Genomic DNA, 24,105 nt, shown 5'->3' with positions numbered 1-24,105 from the left:
CGCTCACACGTGCAATAGAGACCCCAGGAAGGAGAGTTGTCAGCCGGGCCAGTCAGGGAGGGCTTCCTGAGGAGGGGGCATTTGAAAAGCAGGAAGAGTCTGAGTCTGAAGGGAAACAGGGAGAGACCATGGAGAGAGGAACAGGCCTGACGGTGGTCTCGATGCCTCTCTCAGCTCACCAAGTCACACTTTCTGCCTGGGGTGAGTTTGGAGAAAGGGGCCCGTGCCTTGTTTAGCGCTTTCCTCAGCACGATGCACATGCCATGCACTCAGTAGGGGCTCGAGAAGTGCTTGCCGACAAGCCGATGGGCACACCCGTGTTTCCGGGCCCCCTGGCCTCCCCGAGGCTGCTGGTCCTGGCTGTCCAGTCTCCACCCCTCCGATACAGAAAAGAGCCAATCAGCTGTGGGTACAAAAGGCTGAACAGAGTTATGACTTAACAAGCAGTTAGCACGACCGGGGCCAATTTAACTTACTCTTCTGCGTTATGCTCAGAATGAATGCTGCAGGTCGTGGGGCCCGGGGCCTGGAAGCTGACGTATGGAAAAGACATTTCCTCCGAACTGTCCCCAGTGTGGGCCTCTCACAGCTGAGGCTCAGGGTTTGGGTCCCAAAGGCAAAGGGTCTGAGGGGCTGGGTCATGGGCCTGGGCACCAGGAATGGGGGCCGAATGCTTGGGTAAACCTTTGCTCCGGCCGGAGGGTAAATCTGGCCGAGCCTGAAATCATCCACATGATGGCTGGGGGTGAAGGAGGGAGAGGGGAGTAGCAGGGAGGGCACTAGAGGCGGGGACTTGGGCAAGCCACTTCTTCCCTTCTCAGAGCCTCAGTTTTCCCATCTGTAAAATGGAGATGAGTCGTTATAAGCACTAGAGATGGTGTTTGCAGCCTGGCATAGAGTAGCTGTCATTCTGGCCCTTCAGGTGGGAAGTCAGGTGCAATGACGGATGAACTCCAGACCCTGTTGGGTGGGTGGGGGTAGGGAGGGTAGCCGGACACGGGGAGAACTCCCATTACTGAAACTTCACAAGCCTGAGAAGGCCTGGCTATAGGGTGTATCAGGGTCCTCACAAAGCCTCTTTTGAGAGTCCTGTCTGAATAGTTTATCTTGGACCTTAGATAACACACATCGGTGGGGCACCTGACTTCAGCTCAGGTCATGATCTCGCAGTTTGTGAGTTCAAGCCCCGCATCAGGCTCTGTGCTGACAGCTCAGAGCCTGGAGCCTGCTTTGGATTCTGTGTCTTCCTCTCTCTCTCTGCCCCTACTCTACTCACACTGTCTCTCTCAAAAATAAAAATAATAAAAATATTGGGAAAAAAAGATAACACACATTGGCCTCAATCAAAGTTAGCTTGGGACCCTTACGGAGTCTCCAGGTGAGTCAGCTTAAAAAAAAGCAAGAAGGGGGGCGCCTGGGTGGCGCAGTCGGTTAAGCGTCCGACTTCAGCCAGGTCACGATCTCGTGGTCCGTGAGTTCGAGCCCCGCGTCAGGCTCTGGGCTGATGGCTCAGAGCCTGGAGCCTGTTTCTGATTCTGTGTCTCCCTCTCTCTCTGCCCCTCCCCCGTTCATGCTCTGTCTCTCTCTGTCCCAAAAATAAATAAACGTTGAAAAAAAAAATTAAAAAAAAAAAAAAAAAGCAAGAAGGGATGGGGGGCCTGGGTGGCTCCTTTGGTTAGGCATCTGGCTTTTGGCTCTTGACTCTGGCTCAGGTCATGATCTCGGGGTTCTTGGGTTGAAGTCTTGTGTCAGGGCTCTGCACTGGCAGTGCGTAACCTGCTTGGGAATCTCTCTCCCTCCCTTTCTCTCTGTCCCTCCAGCACTCGTGTGCTCTGTCTCTCTCCCAAAATAAATAAACTTTTAAAAAAAAGTAAGAAGATAAACTGACCCAAATGTATTGATCGTTCCTGGGTGTGTGACCTCAGAACTACGAGGATACGGTTGTGAACAAGCCCTTTATCAGCAGGGTGACCTACTTGGGCTGGTTTTCCTAGGACTGAAGGTCCCAGACAAGACAAGACAGTCAGTCACCCTCTCTACAGACTGCTGGCTGTGTTGCGGTGGGCGTAACACATACCCTGTGGATGAATGAAAACGAAAACCTTCTTATTCTGAAGAGAACGAGCACCTGTAACGTGGCTGAAATTTCCAGTGACAGCAACACACGGAGACTCAAAAGGCACCAAATCTCAGACACCTTGGATGGAAGCAACGTCTGTGTTCCGATGGCCACATCAGAATGGGGCTGGGAGTGGGGCTGGGAGCGGGGCTGGGAGCGGGGCTCTGACAACCCCCCAGACCTGATGGGGGAGTCCCTGGAGAGGAGCTTGAATAAAATAATTTCATGAAATGCACTGGGTGGCAAATCCACATTTCTAAATTAGCACATCCAATTTCAGATACGTGCTTTTAAATAGACACGTGTAATTAAACTAATAAATCAAATATTATAAGTAGATATTTAACCACTTTTTCCAGTGGCATATGAAAATGTAAATTCAAGTTGGCCCAACAAACTTTTTAATATTCTCACCGAATGCATGGAAGATCCCTTTGTATTGAGAGTCCACCTGCTGGCGTGGGATTCTCTTCGGCATGCCCCACCCCCTCCACCCCTGGGTAACAGGGTCCCTATGGATAATTGGACCGGTTGATACTGGACAGGAGAGGGGGTTTATTCACTCATTTTTTTTTTCAATTTTTAAAAATGTTTATTTATTATTGAGAGACAGGGACAGAGCACGAGTGGGGGAGGGGCAGAGAGAGAGGGAGACACAGAATCCAAAAGAGGTTCCAGGTTCTGAGCTGTCAGCACAGAGCCCGACACGGGGCTTGAACCCATGAACCTCGAGATCATGACCTGAGCCAAAGTCAGATGCTTAACCGACTGAGCCACCAGGGCACCCCTATTTGATTTATGTTTTCACAGGATTCCCTCTGGCTGTTGGGTGAAGAATATAGCAAAGGGGCCAGGGGCAGAAGCAGAGAGACCAGTCTGGAAGCTATTGCACTAAACTAGGGGAAAGATGATGGGGGCTCAGAAGGTCACAACCATGGAGGCAGTAAGACGTGACCAGAGCCCGGACGCATCTGGAAAGTAGCGCAGACAAGATTTGCCAATGGATTGGCTATGGAAGGTACTGGAAGGAGAGGAGTCCAGCATGACTGCAACACTTCCGGCTTGGGCAACTGGAAGGACGCAGTTGGTCAAGGTCGCCCGGGATGGAGAAGAAGGTGGTGGAGTGGGTTTGGGAGAAGATCAGCAACTTTGTTTTGTGTACGTTACGTTTGAGAGGTCTTCTAGTCCTCCAAGTGAAGATGTTGTGTGAGCAGCCGGATAGGAGTCTGGAGTTGAGGAGATATATTGGGGCTGAAACTTAACATTTGGGATATTCAGCATTGGCATTGACGTGGTGCGGGAAGCAGTGGGCTCCAACGAGAACTTCCGGGGTGGGGCGGGGGGGGGGTGTGGTTAAAGAGAATGCTGAAGACTAAGGCAGGTCAGGTTGGGGACCAGGAACAGAGGCAGAGAGGGAGCACCTGGGATATAGAGAAGCAGACCAGGAGATTAGGTGTCCTGGAAACCGAGAGAACAGTTTTAAGGAGGAGCGAACAACCGACAGCGGATAGGACGAGTACAAACAGAACCAAGAACTGACTGCTGAATTTAGCAATGAGGAGGTCACCTTGGCAAGAACGGTTTTGATGGCGCCATGGGACGAGGGCCTGACTGGGTGGACTCAAGAGGACAGTAATTGGAGACAGCAAGACAACTCGTTCAAGGAGTTTTGCTGTAAAGGGAAGGAGAAATCAGGAGGCAGGGACGAGGAAAGCACGGTGGAGAGAAGGTTCTTTTCTTCAGCTGGAAGAAATGACAGCGTGCTTTATGGTGCTGGGAAAGACCCAACGGAGAGACAAAATAGATGATGCAGGAGAGAGCGAGGGGAGAGAATCGCCAGAGCGCCGCCCTTGAGTGGGGGACACAGCAGCTTAGCCCGGGGAGGCAGCGTCCCCTGCGCGGGCTGGGCTTGGCCCCTCAGGCCCTCCGCTGATGTTCCTGAACACCCAGCACCGTGCCTGGCTCCCAGGTGGTGGGTGAGCGAGTGGATGCAAGGGGGCTCGGTGCAGATCTTGCAAGAAGTTTAAAAAGCAAGCTCTGGGCTCCAGCGGAAGCCTCCGTCTAGATCCTTGCTCTATCGCCCAGTAAAAGTGTGACCTCAAGCAAGTGTCTGGGCGAACTTGAGTGGGTTTCTCAACTTCTCCGAGCATTAGCTTTCCTCTCTGAAATGGAGACCAGTCGGGGCGCCTGGGTGGCTCAGTTGGTTGAGCTTCTGACTTCGGCTCAGGTCATGATCTTACAGTTCGTGAGTTCGAGCCCCGCATCGGGCTCTGGGCTAATGGCTCAGAGCCTAGAGCCTGCTTCCAATTCTGTGTCTCCCTCTCTCTCTCTCCCCCTCCCCCCGTTCATGCTCTGTCTCTCCCTGTCTCAAAAATAAATAAATATTTTTAAAAAATTGAAATGGAGACCAATGGAACGGACTTCAGAGGCTTGTGGGAGGATTAAGATGACGTAGACTTCTGAACGTCGTGTCTAGGGTGCGGGAAAGTGCTCCAGAGGGGTTAACTATCCTCATTATGAGCAGTTCAATAATTCCCCCACCCGAGCTCATCCAGAGTTTAATAAAAGCCAGCACGTAAAAGGCAACGGATGTAGCTATAAACTCACAGTGCACACCTCCCCCGATCGCTCACAACTGCCCTGACCATTTGTGACCTTCAGGCTGCCACAGTGATGAGACAGCCCTGGGGGCCACGCCGTTCCCAGATATAATGCCCCTGCCCTCTTCCCCGCAAGGAAGCACATGGGATGAGTGACAGCGACCTTATTAGAGAGAGAATATTAAATCTACCCTGTTTGATCTTTTTTTTTAAAAAAAGCAAATTACTCACAGGGGTTGGCACTTCGATGCTTATTAGTGACACGTTCCTCAAATGGACTCACAACTGAACTGCATACCAGGGTGGCAAGCAGACTGTGGTGCTAGTTAGGGAAAATCAGACAAACCAACCAAAAACTTGAGGTGAGCTCGGACAGTCAAGGAAGGCTTCCCGCAGGAGGCAACCCCTCAGTGAGTCTAAGACAGGAAGGCTTTAGCCAGGTAGAGAGAAAGGCTCATGTAGTTCCGGTGTGTGTGTGTGTGTGTGTGTGTGTGTGTGTGTTTCTTAGCAAATAACTGAGCAGATGGATTTGATTGGATTTGTCCTGTTCGACCACCTGCTGAGCCAACCAGAGGCACTTTCCTCCTCCCCAGGGACCTAGCCCCTGTCCGGGACCCACATTGCCAGGGGTTCCAGGGAGTTCTGACCTTCAACCTCCCAAAATAATCAGACACTATTGCTGTCCACTGCCCTATCGAGCTGTTCAGAGGAAGGGGCTTGGGGAGGAGACAGAATTCAGTCGATCCACAGGGGCTGTTTTGGAAACATCATATAATTCAGCTCCAGTGACAATTCTGTCTGGTTAACCCAGGGGGCACCCAGCCGAGCAGGAAGAGGCGTAGAAAAGGTAGCGGTGGTAGTTGTCGCTGCAGTGACATTCAGGAAGTGTGCATTGTGTGCAGACTCTGGGCGGGCTCGGAGATGGGGGCGGTGGGGTGGAATCTCAGCATTACATAATCTCAATTAATCCTCGCAAAAACCACTTCCAGGGAGGTACTACTATTTGCCGTTTCACAGATGGGAATAGTGAGGTCAGAGAGGTTAGGTGACTTGTTGAATGTCACAGAGCTGAAGAGAGACTGAACTCTGCCCTGCCATGCTTCATATCAAAGTCCAAAGACAGGGGAGGTCAGCACAGAGAGAAACCAGGAGCATGGAGGGAGCAGAGATTCTTTGTTCCTTCGCATAAGACGAACCAAGGGCACGGTTCCATGTCCTTCTAGTGCGGGTTCCAGAACTTTAGGAGCCACAAAACCAAAACCAGACTTTCCAGATTCCCTTGCAACCAGGGTTCTGGGGGCAAATGAGGTTCTGCCACTCAGATGACTGATGTGCAGACCATGTGACCCACCCACAACCCATAAGCTGCCCTCATGGGGCCAGCCTACCAGACCCCAGAAGCCAGGAAGGTCCTACCTGTTTCCCAGGGGGACAGATAACAGATCTCAGGAGCAGTTGCAGCCTGGCCGTCCTCAGGGAGTATGGGGGGGAAGCAGGGACATCTGGGAGGGCCAGGGGGAGGTTGCATGTTCAGAGACCGTGTAGCCTAGTGAGGATTTACAAGCACAGACTGTGTAGACAGACAATCTGGGCTTTAATCCTGGCTCCACTGCTCCCTAGCGACATGACCTGAAGTAGATTACATACTCTCTGTGTCTCAATCTTCTCATCTGTAAAATGGGGATAACCACACCGACTTCACGGTACCTTTGTAAGGATGGAATGAGATAACAGATGCAAAACAGAACAAGGCCAGGCGCGTGTAAGCAATTAACAAGCGTGAGATATTATCATTGCATCCTGGGCACGTCACATGCCATTCTCACAACCTTCCTGCAAGGTAGGTGGTGTCTCTTCGCTGTACAACGTGAGCGGCCGAGGGGTGCAGCTGGCAAGAGATGTGGGGGAAGGAGGTGATCCCAGACGCCGTGGTCCCACACTGCTTCTCTGTGAGGCCCTTGGGGTCTCGGTGAGGCTGTGCAGAGAGAACGGCTCCTCTGAGGACCCGTGGCCCCACCTCTGCCCAAGTCAGAAGCAAACACGGATTCCTGTCCTCATCGCCTCCTCACCCTGCGAATTCCCAGCTTGGAGTCAGGGCCCTACCCCAACCACTGGGCGAGCGTGGGCGGGTTATTTCTTCCCCCAGCCCCAGTCCAGCCCCACCCCCCACCCCGCGCACTGGCAGGCCCTGCAGTCTGGGAGACGGGGCTAACCTCTCCTGGGAGGGGAGCCTGAGGATGACAGGACCCTGCCCACCAGGCCTCAGGGAACCGATTACATTTGCATTGCATTTGGAGTTGAGACAATCTGTACGTGGGCTAATGACGCGCCAATTGATTAGCAGAAACATATGTGCGGAAAAGAAGTCGTTCATTAGGCAGGAGTCACAGCTCCTGCTCGTCTAGCTCAGAATCCAAGCAGCTGTCGGCGGTTCCAGCCCGATCCTGGCCTGCTGGTATCTAAGAAGCTGCCAGGATGCCTTTTCTTGGGAAAATGAATCTCCAGATGGGGCTGTGATTCGGGTCTCCTCCTGGTCCTTCTCAACCTCACTTTCCTCCTCTGTAGATGGGGGCAGACAGAACACACCTCACCGGGCTGGGCAGGGTCACAATCAGTCAACAGATCCTCGATGAGCATCCACTCGGGGCAAGATGCCGCGCCTGAAGGTACAGAAACGTCCCAGAGACGGCAAAGGGACAGACATTTGTATCGCCACATCACAAAGTCGGAAGACTTGAAAAGAAGTCCTCTCTCCTCTCTGGATCTCAGGGTCCCCACCTGGAAAAAGGGTCTTTGCAGATGTGATTAAGTTAAGGGCCTTGAGCTGGGGAGATTATCCTGGGTCATCTGAATGGGCCCAACCTAACCACCTAAGTCCTTGAAAGGGAAGACCCCGTCCTAACTGTGCTGACGATACGGAAGATGGGGCCAGAGCCAAGGAATGCGGCTGCCCCCCGACACTGGAAAAGGCAAGAAGGAAAATGGTACACAGGCTTGCCAACACCTTGATTTTCGCCCAGGAATACCCATGTTGGACTTCTTTAAATTTTTTTAACGTTTATTTTTTGAGGGACAGAGAGAGACAGAGCATGAGTGGAGGAGGGGCAGAGGGAGAGGGAGACACAGAATCTGAAGCAGGCTCCAGGCTCTGAGCTGTCAGCACAGAGCCCGATGCGGGGCTCGAACTCATGGACCGTGAGATCATGACCTGAGCCGAAGTCAGACGCTTAACCGACTGAGCCCCCCCAGAGGCCCCTCCACATTGGACTTCTGACCTTCAGAATCATGATAAGAAATTTGTGTCGTTTAAAGCCACCAAGTCTGTGGCAATTTATTGAAGCAGCAAATGGAAGCTAATACAGGGCCATATCAGAGATGTTTAACACAAGACCTAGAGGCGGCTCCTGCTGTCTGATGGATGCTACTATGCATGAGGAGCCTAGCGCTAAGTGATCCTGTGGAACTTGCTACAATGGTGGACATGTTCTAGATCCGTGTTGTCTGATAGGCCAGCCACTAGCCACGTGTGGTGGTTAAGCACCTGAAATGTGGCTAGTTCAGGGCCACCTGAGTGGCTCAGTCGGTTAGACTCTTGATTTCGGCTCAGGCCATGATCTCACAGTTCGTGAGTTTGAGCCCCTGCATCAGGTTCTACGCTGCCAGTGTGGATCTTGCTTGGCGTTCTCTCTCTCTCTCTCTCTCTCTCTCTCTCTCTCTGCCCCTCCTCCCTCTCAAAATAAATCTATAAACTTAAATGTGGCTAGTGCAGCTAAGGAACTGAATTGTTAATTCCCTTTGATTTCAATTAACTTAAATTTAAATAGCCACATGTGGCTGGTGGCTACTGTGTTGGACCATGTGAGACAGAACACTTCCGTCATCACAGAGAGTTCTACTGGACAGCGTTGCTTGGAGGCTTTGATCTACAGCCCAGGGGAAGAAACTGGGCCGCCACGGGGGGCACAGGGCCCTCATTCTCTGTTCACTTTAGAGAGTCCAGATCTCTGCACAAAGGTTTCCCTTTGCTCTCGCCATTGGTCTGACTGATTGCGTGAGGACTTCCCTGTGTCCTTGTGGCCCCCCAAGGTCCCTGTCTCTTCTCCTGTGTAAACGCGGGCACCTTGCCACCTTCGAGGGCGAGACATGAGTCTTGGCAGCAGGGAGGCTGTGCCGGTCAGAAGAGCTTGGGCCACAGATGTCTCAAAGAGGAGTCTTCAGCAAAGGTGCCCTTGACCAGGGCTCTCTGTGGTCTGGAAAATTCCAGGTTATAGTTGCTCTTGGAGATGAGCTTCTGATGGCACCCAGCAAAGCCCCTCGATTTCTCCTAAATAGAAGACGATCCCAAGTTTCTAAGAAGGAGCTTTGTCTTGTATTTCCTGAGTTATCTGGAACACTTAGGAGGCCAGAGTGGCTGGGGGGAAGGGTCTGGGGACCTAACATCCCAAATTGTCCACAAGATGCTCTGGGTGCATTTTTAAGGGGTATCAATCAATAGCATTCTTCAGATGTTCAAAGGGGTCTGTGACCCCTCCCGGTAAAAAGGTTAAGAAATACCCTGCTTTCTTGTGGCCTTGAAGAGACCTCTCTCTATCTCCCCGCACCCCTCCCCCACACTTTCCCAGCTCTCCTTGCCTCCTATAAATATCTACCTAGGCCTGTGCCCCACTGGGACCATCCTTTTCTCTCTCTCTCCTCCCCTCCCCCCCGGGGTTCACCTGGGCTTTGCTCTCCTCTCCTCCCCTCCCCCCGGCCCCCAACCAAGGATCATCAATTCCGAAGGAAAAAGCCAGGCATCCGATGTACTTCTTGGGGGAGACAAAGCAGGATGAGAAAGAAGGGGGAGCCCGTGTACAAACAGACTGATCTCCAGAAGAGAGGAATTACGTGAATTACAATTGATTTTCCACCGTTAATGAAGCATGAACCCGTGTGATTGCATCTTGAAAAGATTTATAATTATTCATTGAATCTTGGAAGATAATTAAACTTCATTAAACGCAGACATGACAAGCCTTCAGAGCAAGCCGAGACCTCCGTGCAGGGTTCCAGATCAGAGCAGATGATGCGAGGCTGGGACCCTGTCAGGTGGGGGCAGGAGGACTGGCAGGGAGGGGGGAGAGGGGAGGAAGGGAAGTCTCTGGGAGAAGATTCTCATCGAATATACAGATGCTCCTGGGTCTTTTGATTTCTCTCTCTACCCTTTGGGGATCCCCTCCCCCCAGCCTCTCCAGCCTCCTCTGCCTGCCGCCCCCCCACCCACCCGCCATGATGGAAATGGGCCACATCCTGTTCAGAGTCCCTGCAAGCCCAGGACCCCAGGATCTCCTAGCAGAGCAACGGCTGGGAAGCAACATGACCTAGCAACAGGAGGAGGGGGACACTGGGGGTTCTTCCGGACATGTGGGTGCCAAAGCAAAGATGGGAGTGCAATGTGCCTGTGTGTGCGTGCACTTGCTACATGGTGGTCTGCTCCGTCAGCGTACAAATTCATGCATTCTGGAAAGCCATCTGGCGGGAGACTCACCAAATTGCTCTCAGTGGTTACCTTTGTGAGGGGATGAGAAAGGGATGGGATAAAGGAAGGAATTTCACTTTTTCTCCGTAACATGCTTCTTTAGAGCTCGAGTTACATAATGAGCATATATTCCGAGGTAGCACATGCAATTTAAGAACGATGTTAATGCGTGTAGCCATGGTCTGTTCAACAGATATTTATAGTTACGAGCCGGGCTTTTGGCTCGGTGTGCTGGGGACAAAGAAACGATTCAGACCGCCTGGGCCCTTCCTCAAGGAGTACACGGTTGCGGTGTGACCACATGTTGAGTTGGTTGTAAAGAATGTCTCCTGCCCCACCCCTGTGGGCCCAAAGGAATCAGCCCCAGCTGGGAGGTGGCCCCGGTTCTGACCTCCTGGGGGTGGGTACCCAGTCCCCCCACCCTTCATCTGTTCCAAGCCATCCCTCCCCATCCTTTGGAGACCTCCTCCTGAGGACCCCTCCCATCCCCCCACCCAGCCTGACCCGTCTGCTAGGCTAAATCCACCCTCACAGTGATGCCACAAGACACCCCTCCTCCTGTCACATGCACAACCTTCCTCCCCCAGTGGCTCACTCTTCCCTGCCGAAATGACAGAAGGAAATAGTATTGACGAGGCTGCCCTCACCATATCCTTTTTATGGAGCTGCTTCTGGTCAGAGAGGAGGTCTTTCTAAGGACGGGCTCAGGGGTCTGGCCAGGGCTCCATGGCCAGGAATGGGCTAGGAGGTCACTGGCCCAGATGGTTGAGGGAGGAGGTAAGGATTGGGGGATGGGAACATCTTCAAGGCATGAACCATCCCTTAGCACAGAGGTAAGATCCCAGTTCGTAAGCCAAACAGCCTGGTTTCCAATTATGGCTCGACCAGCTTGCAACTGTGTGACCTTGGGCAGGTTATTTAAGTTCTCTGGGCCTCAGTTTCCCCATCAGTGGCTCCTTTATGGGTTGTCAAGAGAAGTTGATAAAACGATACACGTGGGGCCCTTGGCACATTGCCTGGCACAGCGGAGGTGCTTGCTAAATGGCAGCGATTGTTAATTTGTAGGATTTCAATGATTTCCCCAAACACCTTCCGTTTTTAGGTTTTAAGGCCTTTACTTCATTCGTGCTGCACTTACAAGGTCAGGCAACATGTCTTACTGATCTCTGTACCCCTTCTGCCTAACCCAGGGCTGTAGGTGGTGGTGCTCAAGGTTGGTGGTGCTCAACCTTGGCTCCCAGTAGGTGCTCAAGGACGTAGTTGCCACATGAATAAGGGAATGAATGAAGAACAAATAAAACTGGGCCATAGGACTGATTTCTACCCTTAGGGTATCTTCCTGATACGGGACACTTAGCATTGCTGGATGCATAAATTAAAAGATTTTTTAATGCATGGATAGGCTGGTGGGAAAGTAAAGAAAGCCTTCCGAGGTCAGAAAGAATAAGAAATGCAATGCCCAAGAATCAAGAGAGCATCTTTGTGGGGGCGCCTGGTCAACCCAAAGCCTGGGCCCCATACATTGTGTTAGGGAGACAAGAGACAAGGTCTGAGCCTGAGCAAGGTGGGAGGTCAAGTCTTCTGCCCCAGCATAGAGTCCTCCTGACATGAACTAAGAAAAGCCTGCTGTGACTTGTGAAAAGGGGAAAATGGAGAGAAAAAAGTCTCCTTCTGGGGGCGCCTGGGTGGCTCAGTGGGTTGAGCGCCTGACTCTTGATCTCGGCTCAGGTCATAATCTCATGGTTTGTGAGATCGAGCCCCGAGTCAGGCTCCACACTGAGGATTCTCTCCCTCTTCCTCTGCCCCTCTCCCCCACTGATGGTTGCTCTTTCTCTAAAATAAATACATTTTAAAAAAATTATATTAAAAAAAATCTCCTTCTGAGAATTTTACCCACTGGCTCGCCCTCACTTGGGCTGGGGGGGCCAGAATTCATTCTACTCACATGGCCTAAAAAGCCACAAGCAGAGAAGTGGCCCGCCATGTGTAGCAACACCTGACAGAAACATAAAGAAACCTTCTCTGAAGAAAACACCCTCTTAAACCCAGGCCTGAAAGAATTTCTACAGAAAACAAGTTCCGAGAACCACGGGTGCCACGTTCCAAAGCCAAAACCCACAAGGAGGCAAGCTACCTCGAGCAAGAGTCAGCAGAAACAACAACAAGCCAGACCCGCAAAGATGGAAAGTGTTGGAATTGTCTGATCTGGAACATAAAATAAATATGTGAGTGTGCTTTACCCTGGAAACGTGGATACCAAACGTATGACAAAAGGAGGAGGAGATTATGAAAAACACCAGGCTGGTCTCAAAAAGAACCAAATAAAGTATTTAGAAATGAGAAGTGGAATCATTGAAACAGGAAACTAAGTTCATGGGCTCAACAGAAAATGACACCTCACTGAGAAGAGAGGAAGGAAAGATAAGAAAACCTTCCCCAGAAGGCAGCAAGCAGAAAGAGGCAGAGGAGAAATACAGAAGAGAGATTAAGAAACATGAGGGTTAAATGAGAAGATCCAACGTGTCTCATTAGAGTTGCAGGAGATATTGGAGAGAATAATGGAAAAAGAAAACAGCTAAGAGTTTTGCAGAACGGTGAAGGACTCCACCCCTGTGATTCAGAAGGCTCCATGAGTCCCAAGCAGGATGAATAAAAAGAGATCTCCACCTGCATGGCACAGGGAAACTACAGAGTATCATAGACAAAGAGAAAATCTTGAAAGCAGCCAGAGATAAAAGAGAGATTACCCAAAAAGGAACGTCCCTTGGATTGATGTCAAGGCTCTCAGAGAAACTCTGGAAGTCCGGGAGACAGTCGAGGAGCACCTTCAAAAAGCCGAGACGAGATGTCCCCTGAGAATTCTGTTACCTCTGAAACTCATTTTTAAGAAAGTGAGCAAAACAAAGGCATTTGCAGACACACAAAAACTGTCTGAGTTTACAACGGGGGCCCTCACTAAAGAAAAGTTTTAAAAGCATCGCTTTTAGGGAAACAAAGGAGGGGGCGGGAAATGAGGCCAGCAGGAAGGGCTGAGATGCGAGAAAGAATGGTGAGCAGAAGATATGGCAAACACGTGGGTAAATTTAAACAAACATTCATGACTTGAAATGTTTCATTTGTGGAGTTAAGACAAACAAACCAGAGAATCAAAATACAGGCAACCAGAGTTAAAGCACTTGAAGTCACTGGAATATGTAGGAGGAGTGCAAAGACAGAACTCGTGGCTGGCAATTACAACCTAAGGATGCGTGATGCGTTTCTAGGGTAATTACAAGAGGATAAAAATAGCACGGATTATAGCTTCCAAATTAATAGAGGAAAAAACGGAACGGGAGGAACCTTCCATCCATCGATACAATTGGAGGAAGGAAGGAAGGAAGGAAGGAAAGGAGGAAGGAAAGGAAGAAGGAAGGAAGGAGGGATGGAGGGAGGAGGGGGGGATCCATTGGGAGGGACCGGAGAGCAAGTGACTTGCCCAAGGCCACACAGCAAGTTAGAGGTAAAGCCAGGACTAGGATGCTCTTTCCCCCAGAATGGTGCAGCCTCCCTCTGCCTACATGGGGATTATCAGAAATGGAATCTCAACCCTGCTTTCCCAGCTAAATGGAAGCACTCACATGCTACTGTCAGGAAGCCCATGGAAAGGTGTGTGATGAGACCTGCTTTGATTAGCGGACACAGGGAGTACTGATGATCCTTTCTGTGACAAAAATCATTAACATAAGCACAGTGGTTTACAATGTAGGCGCTCCTCTGTGTGTAATTCACGAGATGCTCGCAATAACCCCACGAGGAGGATGATAGTAACATTCTTGTTTTGTATATAAGCCTCCCAAGGACGAGGAACGGGAGGTAACTTTCCAAGGTCACACAGCTGGGAAGTGGCAATGTGGGGCTCCGAACCCAGCCAGACGGTGTGCCTGCCCTGCCCCCATCCTCAAGGTCGGATGCTGGGCTGAGCCTATAAGCCTCTGTGTAGTGGCCAGTGTACTGGAATGATCCTTTTTAGACCCTGGAACTAAAACAAGAAGTAAAACAGCTACATTTTGGGTGATTGGGGAAGTTTGAACACAAGCTCTACATTAGATATCACTGTAATAATATTAAGCGACTCGGTGTGATCGTGGTAGGAGGATGGCCTTGTTTCTTAGGAGACAGATGCCAGAATACGTGCGATGGAGGTGTCATGATGTAGGCGACATTCAAATGTTTCAGAAGTATACAAAGAATACATCAAATATGGCAAAACGTTAATAGTAAGTAAATCTAGGTAAAGAATAAATGAGCGTTTATTGTGGTATCTGTTTGTGTTAAGAGACCATCCCCAAATGTAAAACAAAGCTACTTCTGATTTTTTGCAAGCCCCTGGGTCATTGAACGGTGGTTCCACAGATGTGGTATAGCTTTGCGTATGCACCTGTCAACAGCTGGTGGAGGTGACCATGACTGGCACAGCTCAGCTCTCCTCCATGAGTCCCTCACATCCCGCAGCCAAGCTGGCCTGGGGGTGTCTTCCTGGCAGCAGTGGGAGGCCAAGAAAGGAAGAGGAAAAGGAACACACACTTCCAAGCTGCTGTTCACATCAGCTGTCCTGCTATCCCGCTAGCCAAAGCAAGTCACATGGCCGAGCCCAGAGTCAGCGCGGAAAGACACGTCCAAAGTCAGTGATATGGGGACACAAGCGTTGTTACTATCTTTTCAATGATTTTGAGACCTTTCAAAGTTAAAAGAAGGTTGTACTAGAATGCTCTAGAGAAACAGGACCCATACAGAGATTTGTTGTAAGGAACTGGATCACATGATTATGGAGGCTGGAGGGATCCCAACATTTGCAACCAGTAAGCTGGAGACCAAGGAGAGCTGAGGGTGTCATTCCAGTCCGAGTGCTGGCAGGGTCAACACCCAGGAAGAGCGAATGTCTCAGTTCTCATCCAAAGGCAGGAAAGAACTGATGTCCCAGCTGAAGGTAGTCAGGCAGGAGGAGCCCCCCTCTTACTCACAGGAAAGTCAGTGCTTTTCATTCTATTCAGGCCTTTACCTGATAAGGCCAGTCCCACCATCCTCCCATTTTGAATGCTACTCTCATCCAAAACATCCTCACAGAAACACCCAGAACGACGTTTGACCAAATATTTGGGCACCCGTGACCCAGTCAGCTTGACACATAAAATTAACCATCACCAAGGACGAAAGAAAAAGAAAGTCAATCTAATCATGCCACTCACCTGCTCAGAACTCTTCCCTATGCCCACTCACTGTAAGGCATGCATGGACAAGAATGTTCATTGCAGGGGGTGCCTGGGTGGCTCAGTTGGTTGAGCATTGGACTCTTAATTTTGGCTCAGGTCATGATCTCACAGTTCATGGGAGCCCCAGGTCAGCAGGGAGCCTGCCTGGGACTCTCTGTCTCCCCCTCTCTCTACCCCTCTCTGGTTGACACATGCTCTCTCTCGAATTTCAAAATAAATAAATAAATAAATAAATAAACATTTCAAAAATTTTAAGAAATGAATGTTCACCACCGCTTTGCTAGTCAAAACCCCAAACTTGAGACCACCATGATGTCCATCAACGTCATCATGGATAAGTATATCGTGATGTTTTCCTAACGTGGAATAATAGTGGTGGAAAAGGATGAACTGATATACACAACACCATGGATGAGTCTTACTGATGAGTGCAAGAAGGGAAAACTGCATGCTGCATGTTTCCAATTGCGTGACGCTCAGGAAGAAAGAGTTGCATCTACGGTGGTTATCCTGGGGAGCCTTTGTTGGGAAGGGACAGGAAGGAGCTTCCTGGGGCACCACAAATGTCCTACATCTTAATCTGGGTGGTGGTTACATGGATATATTCGTATGAAAAAATGTATTACATTGTACACTTAAGGGGCTCCTGGGTGGCTCAGTCGGTTAGGCATCTGACTTCGGCTCAGGTCATGATCTCACGGTTTGTGAGTTCAAGCCCCACATGGGGCTCTGTGCTGACAGCAAGGAGCCTGCTTGGGATTCTCTCTCCCTCTCTCTCTACCCCTCACACTTTTGCATGCTCTCTCTCTCTCTCTCAAAAATAAGAAAATAAACTTAATAAGTAAATCGTACACTTACGACTTGAGGGCTTTATATAGTTCAGAAAATGCAAAAGCATGCATGTGCACATACATACCAACTCTAAACACTTGGTTTCTTGGCTCCCCCTGAATGAGATCCAGACTCCTTAACACTCAATTCAATTCAATCGAGCACACGTTTCATTCTTCTCTCTCTAAAGGGCTGGGTACAGCAGGCAGGGTGGCCTTCTTATCGCCCCCTGCCCAGTAGAGGTCCTTGATAAAAATGCATTGAATTCTCATGGGGACCTCAAAGGATGGGGACATTGAGTGCAGCTGGGCATCAGATGGGCTGTGGGGTGGCATCCCGGCCCCTGGGCTCCTTCCAAGCCCACTTTGGTGACTGCGCAATGACTCCATCTTGCAGGGGTGACTTCGCCCCCCTCCTCCACAAGGCCCTCAGCCACCGCCCCCTTTCCTCAGTGTTATACACTTTACAGCCATTGTCAAACATAATGATTCTTACCCTGGAGAGAAATTGGGTTCCGTTTCATGTTTTATTGCCTCAAAAAGGACATTTTTTACCTTCCCGCAGCCCGTACCCAGCAGAAACAGGACGATAAATCTCAGCAAAGGTTTCCACTGAGATAGATGGTCTAGCAAGGAGACCACTGTGCTCTGGGCAGGGAGGAAAAATAAGCACTTGCACCTGCCTTGCCACCCCACACCAGTGCCCGGTCCCCAACACCCCCTGGCAAGCTTGGAGCTGAACACGGGATGGGGAGGGGGGGTGGTGCTCCAGAGCCCAAGGAGAACCAACTAAGAAAAATAGCTTGAACATCTGACTTGCTTCTCCTCCAGGCTTGCCACCTTTACTCAGAAAAAGCCTCTAGCCCAAGAGTGGGAACGTAGATGGTTTGTCACACACTTTTTGTGTGCAGGTTACGTGTTTTATCACATGTCATTTCCAGCAACCCTGTGCTGTGCAGGTGTGTGTTATCCCATTTTACAGATGAGAGAGGACTGAGGTTCATGGTGGTTAGACACGCCGCTGGTAAGGAGCAAGCTGGAATTTGAACATGGGTTTCTTGGGAACCCGTTCAAGATGCTCCTGACCATGGCTTCTCCACAATTCCCTAGGAGCTGGCCCAGGAAACCAGAGAAACTTTGGGCAGATGGCAGCAGGAATCCCACAGCCACTGCTGGGACAGCCTATGCCCCAGCCTCCTTGAGGGGAGGCTCATTCCAAGAGCTCCCCTGCACAGCCAATAGGTAGACCAGCAACTGTGGGGATTTCCCTTGGGTCCCCATGTGATTTGGATGGACCTATTAGCATCCCCAGAGATGCTGAGGTCTTGCACAGGGTCACCCACTTAAAGACAGAATCAGGACTAAAATGTAAGACCCATGACTCCCAGCCCAGGGCCTTTCTTCTTCTTTCTTCCCCCATTTTTTTTACTGAGGCAAAATACACATAAAATTTATCATCTTAACCATTTTCAAGGGTACAGTTTAGTGGGATGAAATACATTCGTAATGTTGTGCAACCACCACCACCACCATCCATCTCCATAACTCTTTCCATCTTGGAAACAAACTCTGCCCCCATTAAGAAATAACTCCCATGTCCTCTCTCTCGGCTTTGGCCGCCACCCTTCTACTTTCTGTCTCTTTGAGTTCGACTACTCGAGGTGCCTTAGGTAGGTGGAATCACACAGTGTTGGTCCTCTCATGACTGGCTTCTTTCAAAGGCCCAGCATGATGTCCTCCAGGTCCATCCACATTGTGGAACCCATCAGAATGTTCTTCCTCGGGGCGCCGGGGTGGCTCAGTCGGTGAAGCGTCCGACTTCGGCTCAGGTCATGATCTCGCGGTTCGTGAGTTCGAGCCCCGCGTCGGGCTCTGTGCTGACAGCTCGGAGCCTGGAGCCCGCTTCCGATTCTGTGTCTCCCTGTCTCTCAGCCCCTCCCCTGCTCATGCTCTGTCTCTCTATCTCTCCATAATAAGTAAACGTTAAAAACAATTAAAAAAAAAAAGAATGTTCTTCCTCTTCCAGCTGAATAATATTCCAGCACATCTATGGGCAACATTTGGCTTGTCCATTCATCCATCAATGGACACCTGGGGTGCTTCCATATTTTAGCTCCTGTGAGTGCTAGCAGTGTGAGTTCACTGCTGTGAACCGTAACGTAAAAACATCTCTTCAAGACCCAGGACTTTCTTCTCGCCTATCACTCTGCCTCACTGGCCATCTTCCAGCTATTTATTATTATTCCTTTCTAACACGTGAAAATGTGTAGTGTAGCCATTGGGTTTTTAATAACAAGATCATGGAGTTGTAAAGTCTAGCACTCACCACATAAACCAGTCACATAGTATCACACACCGAATGATTCTGTTTATGTGAAATGTTCAGAATAGGCAAATCCAGAGCAACAGAAAGGAAATTAATAGCAGCCCAGGGAGTGACTGCGTGGGGGTACTTTGTTGGGGTGATGAAAATATTTGGAAAGTGGGGTCAGGATTGCACAACTCCGTGACGATGCTAAACAGCGTTGACCCTTACACTTTAAGTGGGAAGATTTTACGGTATGTGAATTATATCTCAATAAAGCTGTTAAAAAATGTGTTAGACTCTGCCAGCCCATTTCCTTGCCTATAAACTAGTAACTTTGAGGACCATCTCATGCCGCCATCATAAAGCTGAATTAATATGTAAAAACCTCCCCGTCCGATGTCCAGCACATGGGAGGAACTTGCCACCTTCCTATAAGGATGATGTTCTCAAAAGCACCATTCAGTCATTAATTCATTCAATAAATACTCACTGAGTACCTGCTATGTTCTAAGCCAGCACTGCTCGATAGAATGTTCTCTGACCAAGGAAATGTTCTATCTCTACACTATCAAGTATGGAACCACTAACCACATGTGACTATTAAGCACTAGTGTGACTGAGGAAATGGATTTTTTCTTTTCTTTTAATTAATTTACATTTTAGTAATCACCTGTGCTGAATTTGGACAATGAAGTTCTAAGCAATGGAAATGAAGCAGCACCCAAACCAATATCCCTGTTCTCATGGAGCTGTCATTATGACTCACAAACAAGTATTTACAAAATATAAGGCAGGAAAGAGCTGTGTAGAAAATAGATGGAAGTGGGTGGGCTGAAAAGGAGGGGGTGGGGGCTATCTACACAGGGTGGTTGAGAAAAGCCTCTCTGAGTGGGTAACCCCTGAGCAGAGAGCTGAAGGAATGAGTGAGACTTGCAGCTATCTAGAGGGAGAGAATTCCAGGCTGAGAGCACAGCAAGAGCAAAGGCCCTGGGGCAGGAAGTTGCCTGTTGAATTCAAGGAAGAGTCAAAGGGCCAGTGTAGCTGGAGGACAGGGGAATGGGGTGAGGGCAAAGGAGGAGTTCAGAGAGCAGGAGGAGAGCAAATCATGTGGGACCAGGGGCTGGGGGAAGGGACTTGGCGGGGCCATGAGCAGAGAAGGGACATAACCAGCCTGCATTTTTGCACAACCCCCAGGCTGTTGGGCAAACAATAGACCGGAGGGGACAAAGGTGGCATGAGGGAAACCAGTTAGGAGGCCACGGCCATGCTCCAGGCGAGACTCAGTATGCTCCGACCAGGGCAGGGCAGTGGCCAGGTAAGAGGTGGTTGGATTCTGCTGGTTCTTTGGAGGGAGGGCCCACAGGACTTCTTGAGGGACAGCCTGTGTGTGAGAGGCACCGAGGACAGCTCTGGGGGTTTCCAGCACTGAGCATCTCAGACACCGGGGGTACTGTTCATGAAGGCAGGGAGACTGGGGTGGGAGTGTAGTTTGGGTCTGGTAAGTCTGAGAAGCCTTTTCAGGAACCGTGAGGATGGGCGCAGGAGGTAGGAAGTTCCAGGGTCCCTGATCCACACTCCCAGGATGGTGGAGGGTCCAGGCCTGACCACAAAAGCACTCCCTGAAGATGAAGAGCGGACAGTGGGAGGTGAGGAGAGCCATGTGTCCCTGCCCTGTGGGGAGGACGCAGCGTGGCCTTGCTTAGAGCAGGAGGCTGCAGGACGGCCTCACCACATCTACCATGCCTCTCCAGAGAAGCTTCTGCGGGGTTCTGGGGAGGCTGTGTGGCCAGGGCAGAGACCACTGCCGGGCAGATGAACGTGGACAGAGGCCTCTGAGGGGCCAGCACCCAGAGCTGGGGGCGTTGACATCTTGGCTGCAGGAGTGATGCCAAGCACCTGCTTTCTGGGGATTCCCTGGAGCTGGGAACGGACCCTGTCAAGGCTGAGAAGAAGGATCCCAAGAGGCTGCTTGCTTGATCCTGGGGAGGCTGGAGACGGAGGAGACCAGCCTGTATCCGGCTGGACACAGCACTTGAGGCAGCAGCGGAGGAGGAATGGAGGGTGAGCGGGTCAATGGCCTGGAAAGATAGAGCAAAGGCCCCTGCCCACGTCACCATCCACTGCCTGTGCAACTGGCTCCAGCTCGTGCTGAGACTAACTCTCCACCACAAGCCCTTGCAGGGACCGAACATGCCAGGGAAATGGACCTGGGTGGAAACTTCCAGCACTGCAGCAGACCTGAAGACACCCCTCCACAGGGCAGCCTACCTCTTCCTCAGCTTCAAGGGCATGTATGCGTGCATTCAATTAACACACGTTTCCTGAGGGCCTACCGCCAGCTGGTCACTACAGGCACTTGGGATACTTCTGCGAACAAAACAGACCAAATATGTTCCGCTGGTGGGGGTGGGGCAAGCAGGAACAGACAATAACTAAATAAAACATAGGAAGTAAGTAAATCAGGCAGCATGCTAGAAGAAGGTGCAGGCCTTGTAGAAAAAGAAAAAAAGCAGAGTAGATTTAGGGGGTTGGGATTGGGGTGAGCAGTTGTCACTTTAAACAGTGAGGACAGAGGAGGCCTCTTGCAGAAGGTAACGCCTTCTAGATCCTTAGGCTGGTGTAATAATTAAATTGATATAAGACAGATTAATGGGAGGAAAAGCTTCCTGCTTTCAGGGGGACAGTGGAGGACCAGAGTGTCCTTCGTATACTGGCTGTTTCTTAAGTAACTTAAATTTGAAATGCTCCCTATGCCAAAGTGGCATATCGTAGGGCAGGCTGCCCTGGACCCCATCAGCTCCTCCTCTGAAGCCACCCAGGAAACTTCACACATTAAAAGCTGAGTAGATGGCTATGGGGGAAGGAACTGAATTAGTGGCTGAGTAGCTGATGGTCCTATATCACACTGAGCCCGTCCTCTAGTCCTGAGAACAGTGGTGAGTCCCTTCAGGAGGCAGTGATGCAGGAGGGCTCCCAAAGTTAGGCCTCTGTTGCACAACCAGTCAGGTATTTAATAAGAGCAATCCTATGGAAACAAAAGAAAAACGATGGTTCGTGATTGGAGCAAATCATAAAGGGTGGCCACTTGAGGGTGGCCACTTGAGAAGACTCCTAGATGTCAGGCTCGAAGCATTTTCAGATAGAGCGAGGGCAGGCAATGGCCATCTAACAGATTCTCCTGCTTTGCAGTTTGAACGCCTCAGGAGATTCTTCTGAGTGGCAAACACAGCAACAGGCCTTCTATTCGCGAGTTGTTGAGGTGGTTTCTCCGAAGTTTGTATCAGGTTGTCAAGTTAGCTTGCATGGCTTTGGAGGAAAAAAAAAAAAAAGGCAGTATTAGTTTTCAATGATTCCATGTCAGAAGGGAGAAAAATTGAAAATATTAGTCTAGAGAGTTGTAGCCATTTGTTGGAAGAAACTAGATGAATTTAAGATCTAGTCCAGGGGCGCCTGGGTTGCTCAGTCAGTTGAGCGTCCGACTTCGGCTCAGGTCATGATCTGACAGTTTGTGAGTTCGAGCCTCGCGTCGGGATCTGTGCTGATGGCTCGGAGCCTGGAGCCTGCTTCAGATTCTGTGTCTCCCTCTCTCTCTGTCCCTCCCCCACTCATGCTCTGTCTCTCTCTCTGTGTCAAAAATAAATAAACATTAAAAAAAATTAAGATAAGATCTAGTCCAGTTTACAGGTAGAAAACAAAACATCAAAGACAATGAACAGCACTAGACTCTGATACTCCCAAGGGTGTGTTACAGATTTTTGCTGAAACACAATATTTCTCTCTACAGTCACTCCCATTTTTATCAGGGATAATAAAAGTAAGACAAATTTTCTTACCAATAGTCTCAATAAACTGGGTTTGATTATTTACATAAATGTGGCAAGAATATACATTGACCATACAGAATCTTTTAAACTGCTTTGCTAGAACTTCTTATAAGGAATCTCAGATCGGACTTTTAAAAGCTTCTCAAAGCTCAAAAGTCAAGCCAAGGACTTGGACTTCAGGCTGTGCCTGCAATACCAACAGCTTTAGTGGATTCCTTTTCTTGAGGTCCCCAAAATACTCTGAGGTTCTTGCACCTGCCAGGAAGTGACCTTCCTTAATCACGTGGTAAGGCTGCTGGGAACCCTGTAAGCAAAGTGCCAGGGTGACTTTTCCAAGGGGTTTTATTGACTCTGTAAAGCCAGTCTTAGTTCCTTAAAGCTGTCTGGTCATATCTGAGTCTATGCATATCTCTCTCAAATTTGACCTTCCAGACAAAGCCTTGGTAATATAACCATTGTTTCCAGTTGTGTCCTGTTACAAGGAGAACAGATTCTTAGCAAACCTATGCAAATCACCACATTGCCATAAAAATAAAAATACTCACTGAGGAGTTTCTAAATTCTGGAGGGATCAGAACTCAGGAGGGAGAAAAAGATAAATGTTTCACCTTTGTTCACAGAGGCAGATTTTACCAAATTGCCCTGAGTCATAGACAGCTTGAGAGAAAAAGAGAATACATTTTCCTTAAATGGGGAAAAACAAAACATTTTTAAAAATCAACAGTGTTTCAGCCAAAACAGCAATAAAACATTATTATCAATCCTCACCAGTTAAGTCAGCCTCAAAGAATTGATTCTTATCGATCTTTTGTTAGAAGTCATGAAGCCATTAGTTTCTCCATTAGGGATCTGTACATTATTACCCAAGTCGATGGTGTGATCTGAAAGTTATCAGAGATCTGTATTCTAGAGTCCTTGTCAGAGTCCTTCCAGCGAATGTCCCTTAAAAACAAAACACTTCCACAGGAGCAAGCCTGCAAAAGCATCATTGTAAAACAGTATCATTCTCCAAATGACAAGACTGAACTACGCCAGTGGTTAAAGATCCGATTGGAGTTCATTACGGTACAATAGAAAAGGAAGTTTGGCTATTTCTGTGACATACAACGCTTTAAGATGATAACTAGAATAATGACTGATGGCATTATACCAGAACCTATCCGAGTTTTGGGAATTTCATACAATTTCTAGAACACATATTAATAACAGTCACCTGCAAAGTGTAACCTAAGAAGACTTGTCTTTGCTTATTTGACAATGCTTCCCATGTAACTTAATATACCAAGTAAGCCTAATTAGTGTAATCCTTGTGTGAGGACAGGCAACAAATCTTTTGAGATGTTCCAGGGACCCTCTGGAAAATCCCAAGTTATTCCTAGGTCAAAAGACTTTATTGAAAATTTAATTTGAAGGAAGTTTGTCAAAAATATCAAAAGATTTTAAAACACTTGGTCAAACAGATCATAGACCACTATGAAACAACTTAGTAATCCACGTACTCATGGTGACAAAGACTCTTCAGGTAAACACAGAAGGTTAACTAGTTGTAAGTAAAACTCAGCTCTTTGAATAGAGAAAACTCAATTGTGTTTTGTTTTTTAAGTAATCAAAGGTCTGATTAAAAACAAGACATTATTTTGATAAAACAAATTCTTTGCCT

The 24,105-nt window shown here is 49.2% G+C and overlaps 1 protein-coding gene across 1 annotated transcript in view; it reads right to left on the bottom strand.

Moving 5' to 3' along the window:
* Window positions 1-18,268: 18,268 nt before the first annotated feature.
* UBIAD1 (UbiA prenyltransferase domain containing 1) overlaps window positions 18,269-24,105 on the bottom strand; it is a 106,032-nt gene continuing 100,195 nt past the window's right edge. Inside the window, exon 2 of the mRNA XM_045475609.1 lies at window positions 18,269-21,927. Coding sequence (XP_045331565.1) covers window positions 21,902-21,927 — 26 coding nt within the window. The 3' untranslated portion in view covers window positions 18,269-21,901. The remainder of the gene's footprint in view (window positions 21,928-24,105) is intronic.

Source organism: Leopardus geoffroyi, chromosome C1, assembly GCF_018350155.1.
Source record: "Leopardus geoffroyi isolate Oge1 chromosome C1, O.geoffroyi_Oge1_pat1.0, whole genome shotgun sequence".
NCBI lineage: Eukaryota > Metazoa > Chordata > Mammalia > Carnivora > Felidae > Leopardus > Leopardus geoffroyi.
Note: the sequence above shows the minus strand (reverse complement) of the source record. Positions and strands in the feature narration are given on the sequence as shown.